Below are 15,143 nucleotides of genomic sequence, written 5' to 3'. Positions count from 1 at the left end.
ATCAACTGTCATGTCCAAGTCCGCTGGACATGTCTAAAGATGACTAAGTGACCTCGTACTTATCAACTAAGATACTTTATTAGCAATCAGTTAGTCTTATCGCTGCCCTGCCAGGGAAAAAACACTCAGGTACCCCACAGTGGATGGACTCCAGTGTCAGAGAAGGAGAACTCTGGCCACCTGCAACAACCACACTTACATATAGGCACCACGCTATGACCCTAAAGACATAGCCAAAGGCGTAGGGAATGATTGCTCTCAGGAAGACCCAAACAAGAATCCACTCTACCACGAGTTAGAAATAAAACTTTTATTAATGGTTTTAGAAGTGTATTCAATCATTCAGAGAACGAATCACTTCATATCACATTCGTATTAAAAAAAAAAACTATTACACATATACATTATACACATCATCAAGGCATATAGATGTACCTACTGAGGTTAAAGGAGAAGGGTTCTTTTCTTCACAACAAATCTAAAATCTCCCAACAATTCAAGATCTGGATTTCCCTGAAGGACATAGGAGACCAGTGTCTTCTGGTTATTCTGCAGATTCATAACATCTATGTGTGCTCAACTTGTGGCTCCTTAAAACTCCCTCGACATTGAATACCGAGAGCACTGACCTCTGAATCTTAGATTAACTGCAAAAATTAAATGGGATTTGGCCACGATGTGGACAATTAAAGCAAAGCAAGCCCTAAGGAAATTAATACTCTGCAAAAGCTCCCAATACCGCCACTATTAAACATCCATTTGGCTCATCCAACTCAACTGCATCTTTAGATGGGATATATATGCATTGCTGAAGGGAGCATGCATTTTTTTTTAATTGAACAAACTCTCTCTGAACCACATATAATACAAAGTTGTGAGAAGCAAATCAACCAGAAGCCAGACATGATTCTAAACATAATAGGCTCTGGAATACACTTATGACGGTTTTACCAATGATCATTACCAAAAGCATTCTCCAAAGCTTTGCTCCTTTTCAAGGGATTTGGCTAAATATGAAGAGCTCGCTGTGCTCTGAAGCTAATGTCCAAACCGCTAGACAAATACAGACAAAGGGGAGGAAAAGGGAGACAGGTGCTGTGGCAGGAAGGGCACCGAACTTGGCGTTAGAAGACTTACGTTCACATCGTAACTTCATCACTGAAGAGCAAAGTAACTCTGAGCAAGCCACGAGCTTTCTGAGCCCGCGTCCTCATCTGGCAATCAGGGACAAGAGTAGGAATTACACTACCTCTCTGAACGAGTTTGTGGTAAGGAGCAAGATAACGGGAAAGCACTTTGTAACCGTAAAATGATGACCAATGTGAAGTGTTACCATCATAATTACAGACCAATAGCCGTTCTCTATGTCTTTCATGAAGAATCAAAGTGCAGTTCCTTTCCCTGTCATGGTCATGAAAGCCAATTGTCTTGGTGACTCCTGTTTCTGCGAGGTGAAGACTTCTTTCCGTAATTCATGATGAAGTTTGAGAAGACGTCCAAACTGTGAAAACCACCTGGGCCTGGCCATGAGATTTAAAAAAAAAAAAAACAAAAAACCCAACTCCATGTTCAGATTTCAAAACCTGAGCCCATTTCCCCTCGAATTCTGCGGTCTTCTGTTCTTGGATTCCTTTTCCTCCAAGAAAGGAAGCAGCACCTAAGCCACCATCAGGAAAGCCAGAAAGAAGGCGGCAGGGAGCCCTTTGGGACGGGGATCTCCCCGTGCTGCAGACAGTTCTCCAGGAACCGTTTGAGACGTATCAAAGACCCCATCTGTCCTGAACTGGTGATGGCTTCAATTCGGGGAAAATATTCTTCCTTTATGAGTAGCATCATCTTCCAGAACTGAAGCTGGTACTGTTTCATGAGCGCATTCCCACATACCTCTAAGAAGTCAAAGAGAAGAGTGGCGGTCACATCTGCCAGAGGCTCCATGTTCAGGAGCTGTGCCAGCCAGCGCCAGCCATGGTTTAAGCCATGAGGATGAGCCCCTTGTCTCTCTGCATAAGGCCAGCGGAGTTGAATGATAGCAGCGTAGAGACGAATCATGCCAGACATCCTCTTCAGAAAGCTATCTTGTTGTTCTACTTTGGAATCCTTGACTTGGTAGCCAAGGAGCTTCTGATATTCTTCCGAGGCCATGCCCTCCTGGAAGGCTGGGTAGAAAGGCACGGAGTAAGGGCATTTTTTGTGAAGATGAGCAAGGATGAGTTCCCCCACTCTGGGATGGAGTTCCCAGATTCCGGATGCCACAGCAGCAATGGGGAATGCTGCTTCGTGATGAGAAGCCACTTCTTCTTCTCCTTGTTTCACGAATTTCTCTGCCAGCTTGTAGTGGACAAAGTCCAGGCCTTGTTGGTGGTTTGTCACTGACACAGACCGACCACCGCAGGGGACAGCTTTCCCCAAGAGCAGATTGTTGATCTTGTCAAAGATCTCCTTCAGCTGTGAGCCTGCTATTGTAGAGATCTGGCTCACAGGAATAGTGGCAGCTTTCTGCAGGTCCATTTTGATCTTCTTGGCCTCCTGATCTTTGCTATTGGTTAATGCATCAAAAGCCAAGACACATTGATTGGCAGCATCCTGTAGCTGCTGGTACCACTGCATGGTACCGTCTCCTGCTTTGACGTGGAGGCCTTCTCTCTGTTTCCCTCCGGGACACTGACCAGGATCTGGGGTCTCCTTCTCGGCTCTCGGCCGCTGCTCCAATTGCCCCTGTTTGTCCTCGCACTCCTCTTCATCTGGCCTCCTCTTTTCCTCAGTAGCCTTGGCCATCTCCTGCTGTAAACCAGTAAGCACGTGCCGCATTTCCTGCAGGGCCCGTTCTGCGGTGGCTTCATCTTCTGGGGCAGGAAAACCTCTCTCACTGGTGCTCCGAATGATGTCTGAAATAAGCGCACACAACTGGTCTCCCCTGCCTCCAAATGCAGACAGATCCCGTCTCGGTAGGCCGTTGTGCCGATAACTGGCACCCAGCTGCTGGTTGAGCTGCAGTGCCTCCTCTTGGAGGGCATAGAGACGCCGCCAGCGATCCTGGCCTTCTTCTTTCCTGAGCCGTCCTTGCCCCGTGTGCCTCGATGGCTGCTGCTCAGCCTCACGCAGCTTCGGGTGGAGCATGTGGGCTCTGTGACGACGTTCCTCTTGGAGCTGCTCCTGCTGACCCTGTGTTTCTCGGAAACTTTTCTCCATCCCTTCCCGAAGGTCCTGATACTCCTTGTGCTGTTTCCGTGACGTTCGTTCATCAAACCGCTTCAGCTGCTCTGAGGCCATGTCAGAGAGGAGCCTTGCCTTCCTCTCATGCTCTTCCTGCCTCTGCCTCAGTCCTCTAGTTCCCTTCAGCCTGTGTACCTCCTCATACAATCGAATGCATCCTTCCACCTCCGTTCCCCGCGAGGGGCGAAGTACCACAGATTTTGCCTGATGGAGTTCATCCTCCTGACGCCGAGTTCCACTTGGAGCTGCAAGGGAAACTGGCGAGGAGACCTTTGCATGTCTGGCAGGGGTCTGAGGAACAGACAGTACTTGGTCAGGAGCAGAAGAGAGCGATGAATCCTCAGAGGGAAGTCGATTCTGCTGAGAGGGAGGCAAGATGTGGTCCGCCACGCATCCAGAGGAAGTCGACCACTCAGGAATGGACATGCGTTCTTCCAAAGTCTCCTGGCCCCTCAACGGCCAGTCGCTGGGGTAGGACAAGGGTCCTCTGTCGGAGCTCCTCGGGGCCTGCAGGGCCTCCCAGCAGCGGCCCTCTGACGCCATCACCGCTTCCCGCACAGACCCGACCACGGCTTCCACGCCCGCGCCGGGCGGCAGCTCACAAGAAGAAAGGCTGGTCACAAGTCCGACACTCGAGTCGGCCGCCGTGGCCTATTCTATCTCAACTCAGAAGTTTCTTTACCAAAGAGAGAGGAGACAATAAAGTAGGAAGATGTACAGGGGATAGAAAAGTGATTTCTCCTCTCTCAATCCAGGCCGAGATTACTCACTACTGGCCTTCCTGGGTGAGAGATTTAATCAGGAGGACTCCTCCAAGATGGAAGCGAGCTCTCTCCAGAAACTAGGAGAGGAGTCAGCCTTTCCCTCACCCCACTAAAAAGTAGCCCAGGAGTCAAAGTCCAAGTCGGAACAGAGCTCCCAGCCTCAGTCTCTAGCTCAGCTCCCTCTCTCTCCAGTCAGGAGAGTAGCTCCACAAGAGTGACTCAAGTCCCAGGATCCTTGGCTTTTTATGGTGCTTTCTTGTCCCCTCCCCTCTTCACAGGGGCCAATCACAGTTTTAGAGGGCAGGGCTTCAGTGGGAACCAGTGCTCCCCTTCTGGAGGGGTGGCTACTCATCAAGAGGGTTCACACCTGCCTGGCTGTCTGGGATTCTGGAGGTGTGAACTCTGCTCAGAGGATTCACAAGTTGGGGCCATTTTGGCCAAGGCCTTTCACTGAGTTCACATCTAAGTTCACACGGCCTGCCCATGCATCCTACCCTAGCCCCTCCACCCTAAGTTCACACTTAAGTTCACACCCTACTCATTCCTCCACACCTCACCCCTTTGCATTCTTTCCCCCAGCTAATGACCCTTCTTCCTCTGCCCCTCCTTCCCACCCCGCCCAATTCCATTCCCATACCCTTCCCACCTCTGATCCTTCTGGGCCTATGGGACAACACCAAACCCTCCCTCTCAGTGGCCCCAACCCTCCCCTTTCTTTCTGCCACCGACCCCATTGACAATGGATTAAGAAGCCTAGAAACAGGAACAGGAGTAGCCGGTGATTCGGATCGGTCATTCCCATTAAGGGAAGTACCCACTTTTAATGACAATGGAAACTCGGTGTCTGTAAGATGCCACACACCTTTTTAACCTTGAAGATTTAGATCAATTCAAGGAAGATCTGCCATCGTTTGAGGAAGAACCAATATGAATGATAAGAGGATTGGAGGGCGTATTCAGAACTTTGGACCCCACTTGGGTGGATGTTGAACATTGATTTAGAAACATTTTTGACAAAAAGAGGAGGGAAAAAAAACCAAATAAACACGTCATCTCTCTGGCTAATCAGAAGAGAAGAGAGGTAGGAAAGGACACTATTGGCCAACTGAAGAACCAGATTATACAAAACTTCACCAGGCCAGAGAAGCATTTTTGATAGGCCAAGAGAGCGTGCTCAGAAGGACCTGAAAAATGGTGAAACTTTGAAAGAACCCGACAAGAACTTGATGGAGACCCTTTCCCAGGTTATGGACGGACTTATTGACGTAGGAAATACGTATATGCACCTTGATTTGTCCAGAGAAAGGGACATTAGGCAAATACATAGGCAATTCGTAAGCTGAATAGTGCCAAAAAGAGCACACAGAAAAAAAAAAACAAAAAAAACGAGTGTGAGACTCGGGGAGGTTTGATAAGGGAGCCTTGAGAAGTACCTTTTAATTCTAGATCAACTGTCATGTCCAAGTCCGCTGGACATGTCTAAAGATGACTAAGTGACCTCGTACTTATCAACTAAGATACTTTATTAGCAATCAGTTAGTCTTATCGCTGCCCTGCCAGGGAAAAAACACTCAGGTACCCCACAGTGGATGGACTCCAGTGTCAGAGAAGGAGAACTCTGGCCACCTGCAACAACCACACTTACATATAGGCACCACGCTATGACCCTAAAGACATAGCCAAAGGCGTAGGGAATGATTGCTCTCAGGAAGACCCAAACAAGAATCCACTCTACCACGAGTTAGAAATAAAACTTTTATTAATGGTTTTAGAAGTGTATTCAATCATTCAGAGAACGAATCACTTCATATCACATTCGTATTAAAAAAAAAAACTATTACACATATACATTATACACATCATCAAGGCATATAGATGTACCTACTGAGGTTAAAGGAGAAGGGTTCTTTTCTTCACAACAAATCTAAAATCTCCCAACAATTCAAGATCTGGATTTCCCTGAAGGACATAGGAGACCAGTGTCTTCTGGTTATTCTGCAGATTCATAACATCTATGTGTGCTCAACTTGTGGCTCCTTAAAACTCCCTCGACATTGAATACCGAGAGCACTGACCTCTGAATCTTAGATTAACTGCAAAAATTAAATGGGATTTGGCCACGATGTGGACAATTAAAGCAAAGCAAGCCCTAAGGAAATTAATACTCTGCAAAAGCTCCCAATACCGCCACTATTAAACATCCATTTGGCTCATCCAACTCAACTGCATCTTTAGATGGGATATATATGCATTGCTGAAGGGAGCATGCATTTTTTTTTAATTGAACAAACTCTCTCTGAACCACATATAATACAAAGTTGTGAGAAGCAAATCAACCAGAAGCCAGACATGATTCTAAACATAATAGGCTCTGGAATACACTTATGACGGTTTTACCAATGATCATTACCAAAAGCATTCTCCAAAGCTTTGCTCCTTTTCAAGGGATTTGGCTAAATATGAAGAGCTCGCTGTGCTCTGAAGCTAATGTCCAAACCGCTAGACAAATACAGACAAAGGGGAGGAAAAGGGAGACAGGTGCTGTGGCAGGAAGGGCACCGAACTTGGCGTTAGAAGACTTACGTTCACATCGTAACTTCATCACTGAAGAGCAAAGTAACTCTGAGCAAGCCACGAGCTTTCTGAGCCCGCGTCCTCATCTGGCAATCAGGGACAAGAGTAGGAATTACACTACCTCTCTGAACGAGTTTGTGGTAAGGAGCAAGATAACGGGAAAGCACTTTGTAACCGTAAAATGATGACCAATGTGAAGTGTTACCATCATAATTACAGACCAATAGCCGTTCTCTATGTCTTTCATGAAGAATCAAAGTGCAGTTCCTTTCCCTGTCATGGTCATGAAAGCCAATTGTCTTGGTGACTCCTGTTTCTGCGAGGTGAAGACTTCTTTCCGTAATTCATGATGAAGTTTGAGAAGACGTCCAAACTGTGAAAACCACCTGGGCCTGGCCATGAGATTTAAAAAAAAAAAAAACAAAAAACCCAACTCCATGTTCAGATTTCAAAACCTGAGCCCATTTCCCCTCGAATTCTGCGGTCTTCTGTTCTTGGATTCCTTTTCCTCCAAGAAAGGAAGCAGCACCTAAGCCACCATCAGGAAAGCCAGAAAGAAGGCGGCAGGGAGCCCTTTGGGACGGGGATCTCCCCGTGCTGCAGACAGTTCTCCAGGAACCGTTTGAGACGTATCAAAGACCCCATCTGTCCTGAACTGGTGATGGCTTCAATTCGGGGAAAATATTCTTCCTTTATGAGTAGCATCATCTTCCAGAACTGAAGCTGGTACTGTTTCATGAGCGCATTCCCACATACCTCTAAGAAGTCAAAGAGAAGAGTGGCGGTCACATCTGCCAGAGGCTCCATGTTCAGGAGCTGTGCCAGCCAGCGCCAGCCATGGTTTAAGCCATGAGGATGAGCCCCTTGTCTCTCTGCATAAGGCCAGCGGAGTTGAATGATAGCAGCGTAGAGACGAATCATGCCAGACATCCTCTTCAGAAAGCTATCTTGTTGTTCTACTTTGGAATCCTTGACTTGGTAGCCAAGGAGCTTCTGATATTCTTCCGAGGCCATGCCCTCCTGGAAGGCTGGGTAGAAAGGCACGGAGTAAGGGCATTTTTTGTGAAGATGAGCAAGGATGAGTTCCCCCACTCTGGGATGGAGTTCCCAGATTCCGGATGCCACAGCAGCAATGGGGAATGCTGCTTCGTGATGAGAAGCCACTTCTTCTTCTCCTTGTTTCACGAATTTCTCTGCCAGCTTGTAGTGGACAAAGTCCAGGCCTTGTTGGTGGTTTGTCACTGACACAGACCGACCACCGCAGGGGACAGCTTTCCCCAAGAGCAGATTGTTGATCTTGTCAAAGATCTCCTTCAGCTGTGAGCCTGCTATTGTAGAGATCTGGCTCACAGGAATAGTGGCAGCTTTCTGCAGGTCCATTTTGATCTTCTTGGCCTCCTGATCTTTGCTATTGGTTAATGCATCAAAAGCCAAGACACATTGATTGGCAGCATCCTGTAGCTGCTGGTACCACTGCATGGTACCGTCTCCTGCTTTGACGTGGAGGCCTTCTCTCTGTTTCCCTCCGGGACACTGACCAGGATCTGGGGTCTCCTTCTCGGCTCTCGGCCGCTGCTCCAATTGCCCCTGTTTGTCCTCGCACTCCTCTTCATCTGGCCTCCTCTTTTCCTCAGTAGCCTTGGCCATCTCCTGCTGTAAACCAGTAAGCACGTGCCGCATTTCCTGCAGGGCCCGTTCTGCGGTGGCTTCATCTTCTGGGGCAGGAAAACCTCTCTCACTGGTGCTCCGAATGATGTCTGAAATAAGCGCACACAACTGGTCTCCCCTGCCTCCAAATGCAGACAGATCCCGTCTCGGTAGGCCGTTGTGCCGATAACTGGCACCCAGCTGCTGGTTGAGCTGCAGTGCCTCCTCTTGGAGGGCATAGAGACGCCGCCAGCGATCCTGGCCTTCTTCTTTCCTGAGCCGTCCTTGCCCCGTGTGCCTCGATGGCTGCTGCTCAGCCTCACGCAGCTTCGGGTGGAGCATGTGGGCTCTGTGACGACGTTCCTCTTGGAGCTGCTCCTGCTGACCCTGTGTTTCTCGGAAACTTTTCTCCATCCCTTCCCGAAGGTCCTGATACTCCTTGTGCTGTTTCCGTGACGTTCGTTCATCAAACCGCTTCAGCTGCTCTGAGGCCATGTCAGAGAGGAGCCTTGCCTTCCTCTCATGCTCTTCCTGCCTCTGCCTCAGTCCTCTAGTTCCCTTCAGCCTGTGTACCTCCTCATACAATCGAATGCATCCTTCCACCTCCGTTCCCCGCGAGGGGCGAAGTACCACAGATTTTGCCTGATGGAGTTCATCCTCCTGACGCCGAGTTCCACTTGGAGCTGCAAGGGAAACTGGCGAGGAGACCTTTGCATGTCTGGCAGGGGTCTGAGGAACAGACAGTACTTGGTCAGGAGCAGAAGAGAGCGATGAATCCTCAGAGGGAAGTCGATTCTGCTGAGAGGGAGGCAAGATGTGGTCCGCCACGCATCCAGAGGAAGTCGACCACTCAGGAATGGACATGCGTTCTTCCAAAGTCTCCTGGCCCCTCAACGGCCAGTCGCTGGGGTAGGACAAGGGTCCTCTGTCGGAGCTCCTCGGGGCCTGCAGGGCCTCCCAGCAGCGGCCCTCTGACGCCATCACCGCTTCCCGCACAGACCCGACCACGGCTTCCACGCCCGCGCCGGGCGGCAGCTCACAAGAAGAAAGGCTGGTCACAAGTCCGACACTCGAGTCGGCCGCCGTGGCCTATTCTATCTCAACTCAGAAGTTTCTTTACCAAAGAGAGAGGAGACAATAAAGTAGGAAGATGTACAGGGGATAGAAAAGTGATTTCTCCTCTCTCAATCCAGGCCGAGATTACTCACTACTGGCCTTCCTGGGTGAGAGATTTAATCAGGAGGACTCCTCCAAGATGGAAGCGAGCTCTCTCCAGAAACTAGGAGAGGAGTCAGCCTTTCCCTCACCCCACTAAAAAGTAGCCCAGGAGTCAAAGTCCAAGTCGGAACAGAGCTCCCAGCCTCAGTCTCTAGCTCAGCTCCCTCTCTCTCCAGTCAGGAGAGTAGCTCCACAAGAGTGACTCAAGTCCCAGGATCCTTGGCTTTTTATGGTGCTTTCTTGTCCCCTCCCCTCTTCACAGGGGCCAATCACAGTTTTAGAGGGCAGGGCTTCAGTGGGAACCAGTGCTCCCCTTCTGGAGGGGTGGCTACTCATCAAGAGGGTTCACACCTGCCTGGCTGTCTGGGATTCTGGAGGTGTGAACTCTGCTCAGAGGATTCACAAGTTGGGGCCATTTTGGCCAAGGCCTTTCACTGAGTTCACATCTAAGTTCACACGGCCTGCCCATGCATCCTACCCTAGCCCCTCCACCCTAAGTTCACACTTAAGTTCACACCCTACTCATTCCTCCACACCTCACCCCTTTGCATTCTTTCCCCCAGCTAATGACCCTTCTTCCTCTGCCCCTCCTTCCCACCCCGCCCAATTCCATTCCCATACCCTTCCCACCTCTGATCCTTCTGGGCCTATGGGACAACACCAAACCCTCCCTCTCAGTGGCCCCAACCCTCCCCTTTCTTTCTGCCACCGACCCCATTGACAATGGATTAAGAAGCCTAGAAACAGGAACAGGAGTAGCCGGTGATTCGGATCGGTCATTCCCATTAAGGGAAGTACCCACTTTTAATGACAATGGAAACTCGGTGTCTGTAAGATGCCACACACCTTTTTAACCTTGAAGATTTAGATCAATTCAAGGAAGATCTGCCATCGTTTGAGGAAGAACCAATATGAATGATAAGAGGATTGGAGGGCGTATTCAGAACTTTGGACCCCACTTGGGTGGATGTTGAACATTGATTTAGAAACATTTTTGACAAAAAGAGGAGGAAAAAAAAACCAAATAAACACGTCATCTCTCTGGCTAATCAGAAGAGAAGAGAGGTAGGAAAGGACACTATTGGCCAACTGAAGAACCAGATTATACAAAACTTCACCAGGCCAGAGAAGCATTTTTGATAGGCCAAGAGAGCGTGCTCAGAAGGACCTGAAAAATGGTGAAACTTTGAAAGAACCCGACAAGAACTTGATGGAGACCCTTTCCCAGGTTATGGACGGACTTATTGACGTAGGAAATACGTATATGCACCTTGATTTGTCCAGAGAAAGGGACATTAGGCAAATACATAGGCAATTCGTAAGCTGAATAGTGCCAAAAAGAGCACACAGAAAAAAAAAAACAAAAAAAACGAGTGTGAGACTCGGGGAGGTTTGATAAGGGAGCCTTGAGAAGTACCTTTTAATTCTAGATCAACTGTCATGTCCAAGTCCGCTGGACATGTCTAAAGATGACTAAGTGACCTCGTACTTATCAACTAAGATACTTTATTAGCAATCAGTTAGTCTTATCGCTGCCCTGCCAGGGAAAAAGCACTCAGGTACCCCACAGTGGATGGACTCCAGTGTCAGAGAAGGAGAACTCTGGCCACCTGCAATAACCACACTTACATATAGGCACCACGCTATGACCCTAAAGACACAGCCAAAGGCGTAGGGAATGATTGCTCTCAGGAAGACCCAAACAAGAATCCACTCTACCACGAGTTAGAAATAAAACTTTTATTAATGGTTTTAGAAGTGTATTCAATCATTCAGAGAACGAATCACTTCATATCACATTCGTATTAAAAAAAAAAACTATTACACATATACATTATACACATCATCAAGGCATATAGATGTACCTACTGAGGTTAAAGGAGAAGGGTTCTTTTCTTCACAACAAATCTAAAATCTCCCAACAATTCAAGATCTGGATTTCCCTGAAGGACATAGGAGACCAGTGTCTTCTGGTTATTCTGCAGATTCATAACATCTATGTGTGCTCAACTTGTGGCTCCTTAAAACTCCCTCGACATTGAATACCGAGAGCACTGACCTCTGAATCTTAGATTAACTGCAAAAATTAAATGGGATTTGGCCACGATGTGGACAATTAAAGCAAAGCAAGCCCTAAGGAAATTAATACTCTGCAAAAGCTCCCAATACCGCCACTATTAAACATCCATTTGGCTCATCCAACTCAACTGCATCTTTAGATGGGATATATATGCATTGCTGAAGGGAGCATGCATTTTTTTTTAATTGAACAAACTCTCTCTGAACCACATATAATACAAAGTTGTGAGAAGCAAATCAACCAGAAGCCAGACATGATTCTAAACATAATAGGCTCTGGAATACACTTATGACGGTTTTACCAATGATCATTACCAAAAGCATTCTCCAAAGCTTTGCTCCTTTTCAAGGGATTTGGCTAAATATGAAGAGCTCGCTGTGCTCTGAAGCTAATGTCCAAACCGCTAGACAAATACAGACAAAGGGGAGGAAAAGGGAGACAGGTGCTGTGGCAGGAAGGGCACCGAACTTGGGGTTAGAAGACTTACGTTCACATCGTAACTTCATCACTGAAGAGCAAAGTAACTCTGAGCAAGCCACGAGCTTTCTGAGCCCGCGTCCTCATCTGGCAATCAGGGACAAGAGTAGCAATTACACTACCTCTCTGAACGAGTTTGTGGTAAGGAGCAAGATAACGGGAAAGCACTTTGTAACCGTAAAATGATGACCAATGTGAAGTGTTACCATCATAATTACAGACCAATAGCCGTTCTCTATGTCTTTCATGAAGAATCAAAGTGCAGTTCCTTTCCCTGTCATGGTCATGAAAGCCAATTGTCTTGGTGACTCCTGTTTCTGCGAGGTGAAGACTTCTTTCCGTAATTCATGATGAAGTTTGAGAAGACGTCCAAACTGTGAAAACCACCTGGGCCTGGCCATGAGATTTAAAAAAAAAAAAAACAAAAAACCCAACTCCATGTTCAGATTTCAAAACCTGAGCCCATTTCCCCTCGAATTCTGCGGTCTTCTGTTCTTGGATTCCTTTTCCTCCAAGAAAGGAAGCAGCACCTAAGCCACCATCAGGAAAGCCAGAAAGAAGGCGGCAGGGAGCCCTTTGGGACGGGGATCTCCCCGTGCTGCAGACAGTTCTCCAGGAACCGTTTGAGACGTATCAAAGACCCCATCTGTCCTGAACTGGTGATGGCTTCAATTCGGGGAAAATATTCTTCCTTTATGAGTAGCATCATCTTCCAGAACTGAAGCTGGTACTGTTTCATGAGCGCATTCCCACATACCTCTAAGAAGTCAAAGAGAAGAGTGGCGGTCACATCTGCCAGAGGCTCCATGTTCAGGAGCTGTGCCAGCCAGCGCCAGCCATGGTTTAAGCCATGAGGATGAGCCCCTTGTCTCTCTGCATAAGGCCAGCGGAGTTGAATGATAGCAGCGTAGAGACGAATCATGCCAGACATCCTCTTCAGAAAGCTATCTTGTTGTTCTACTTTGGAATCCTTGACTTGGTAGCCAAGGAGCTTCTGATATTCTTCCGAGGCCATGCCCTCCTGGAAGGCTGGGTAGAAAGGCACGGAGTAAGGGCATTTTTTGTGAAGATGAGCAAGGATGAGTTCCCCCACTCTGGGATGGAGTTCCCAGATTCCGGATGCCACAGCAGCAATGGGGAATGCTGCTTCGTGATGAGAAGCCACTTCTTCTTCTCCTTGTTTCACGAATTTCTCTGCCAGCTTGTAGTGGACAAAGTCCAGGCCTTGTTGGTGGTTTGTCACTGACACAGACCGACCACCGCAGGGGACAGCTTTCCCCAAGAGCAGATTGTTGATCTTGTCAAAGATCTCCTTCAGCTGTGAGCCTGCTATTGTAGAGATCTGGCTCACAGGAATAGTGGCAGCTTTCTGCAGGTCCATTTTGATCTTCTTGGCCTCCTGATCTTTGCTATTGGTTAATGCATCAAAAGCCAAGACACATTGATTGGCAGCATCCTGTAGCTGCTGGTACCACTGCATGGTACCGTCTCCTGCTTTGACGTGGAGGCCTTCTCTCTGTTTCCCTCCGGGACACTGACCAGGATCTGGGGTCTCCTTCTCGGCTCTCGGCCGCTGCTCCAATTGCCCCTGTTTGTCCTCGCACTCCTCTTCATCTGGCCTCCTCTTTTCCTCAGTAGCCTTGGCCATCTCCTGCTGTAAACCAGTAAGCACGTGCCGCATTTCCTGCAGGGCCCGTTCTGCGGTGGCTTCATCTTCTGGGGCAGGAAAACCTCTCTCACTGGTGCTCCGAATGATGTCTGAAATAAGCGCACACAACTGGTCTCCCCTGCCTCCAAATGCAGACAGATCCCGTCTCGGTAGGCCGTTGTGCCGATAACTGGCACCCAGCTGCTGGTTGAGCTGCAGTGCCTCCTCTTGGAGGGCATAGAGACGCCGCCAGCGATCCTGGCCTTCTTCTTTCCTGAGCCGTCCTTGCCCCGTGTGCCTCGATGGCTGCTGCTCAGCCTCACGCAGCTTCGGGTGGAGCATGTGGGCTCTGTGACGACGTTCCTCTTGGAGCTGCTCCTGCTGACCCTGTGTTTCTCGGAAACTTTTCTCCATCCCTTCCCGAAGGTCCTGATACTCCTTGTGCTGTTTCCGTGACGTTCGTTCATCAAACCGCTTCAGCTGCTCTGAGGCCATGTCAGAGAGGAGCCTTGCCTTCCTCTCATGCTCTTCCTGCCTCTGCCTCAGTCCTCTAGTTCCCTTCAGCCTGTGTACCTCCTCATACAATCGAATGCATCCTTCCACCTCCGTTCCCCGCGAGGGGCGAAGTACCACAGATTTTGCCTGATGGACTTCATCCTCCTGACGCCGAGTTCCACTTGGAGCTGCAAGGGAAACTGGCGAGGAGACCTTTGCATGTCTGGCAGGGGTCTGAGGAACAGACAGTACTTGGTCAGGAGCAGAAGAGAGCGATGAATCCTCAGAGGGAAGTCGATTCTGCTGAGAGGGAGGCAAGATGTGGTCCGCCACGCATCCAGAGGAAGTCGACCACTCAGGAATGGACATGCGTTCTTCCAAAGTCTCCTGGCCCCTCAACGGCCAGTCGCTGGGGTAGGACAAGGGTCCTCTGTCGGAGCTCCTCGGGGCCTGCAGGGCCTCCCAGCAGCGGCCCTCTGACGCCATCACCGCTTCCCGCACAGACCCGACCACGGCTTCCACGCCCGCGCCGGGCGGCAGCTCACAAGAAGAAAGGCTGGTCACAAGTCCGACACTCGAGTCGGCCGCCGTGGCCTATTCTATCTCAACTCAGAAGTTTCTTTACCAAAGAGAGAGGAGACAATAAAGTAGGAAGATGTACAGGGGATAGAAAAGTGATTTCTCCTCTCTCAATCCAGGCCGAGATTACTCACTACTGGCCTTCCTGGGTGAGAGATTTAATCAGGAGGACTCCTCCAAGATGGAAGCGAGCTCTCTCCAGAAACTAGGAGAGGAGTCAGCCTTTCCCTCACCCCACTAAAAAGTAGCCCAGGAGTCAAAGTCCAAGTCGGAACAGAGCTCCCAGCCTCAGTCTCTAGCTCAGCTCCCTCTCTCTCCAGTCAGGAGAGTAGCTCCACAAGAGTGACTCAAGTCCCAGGATCCTTGGCTTTTTATGGTGCTTTCTTGTCCCCTCCCCTCTTCACAGGGGCCAATCACAGTTTTAGAGGGCAGGGCTTCAGTGGGAACC

At 49.0% G+C, this 15,143-nt stretch overlaps 3 protein-coding genes across 3 annotated transcripts; all 3 read right to left on the bottom strand.

Moving 5' to 3' along the window:
• Positions 1-1,668: 1,668 nt before the first annotated feature.
• LOC130458105 (mRNA export factor GLE1-like) lies at positions 1,669-3,756 on the bottom strand. Its single transcript, XM_056821083.1, has one exon. The coding sequence runs from the start codon at positions 3,754-3,756 to the stop codon at positions 1,669-1,671; it is 2,088 nt and encodes a 695-aa protein (XP_056677061.1).
• Positions 3,757-7,091: 3,335 nt separating this feature from the next.
• LOC130458104 (mRNA export factor GLE1-like) lies at positions 7,092-9,179 on the bottom strand. The gene has a single exon (XM_056821082.1). It carries the CDS (start codon positions 9,177-9,179, stop codon positions 7,092-7,094), a length of 2,088 nt encoding a protein of 695 aa, XP_056677060.1.
• A 3,335-nt stretch (positions 9,180-12,514) lies between these two features.
• Positions 12,515-14,777, bottom strand: LOC130458453 (mRNA export factor GLE1-like). Its single transcript, XM_056824214.1, has one exon. It carries the CDS (start codon positions 14,600-14,602, stop codon positions 12,515-12,517), a length of 2,088 nt encoding a protein of 695 aa, XP_056680192.1. The 5' UTR covers positions 14,603-14,777.
• Between the last annotated feature and the right edge of the window lie 366 nt (positions 14,778-15,143).

The sequence above is a fragment of the Monodelphis domestica genome, chromosome 3 (genome assembly GCF_027887165.1).
Source record: "Monodelphis domestica isolate mMonDom1 chromosome 3, mMonDom1.pri, whole genome shotgun sequence".
NCBI classification, from domain to species: Eukaryota; Metazoa; Chordata; class Mammalia; order Didelphimorphia; family Didelphidae; genus Monodelphis; species Monodelphis domestica.
This window is presented reverse-complemented; position numbering and strand designations above follow the sequence as displayed.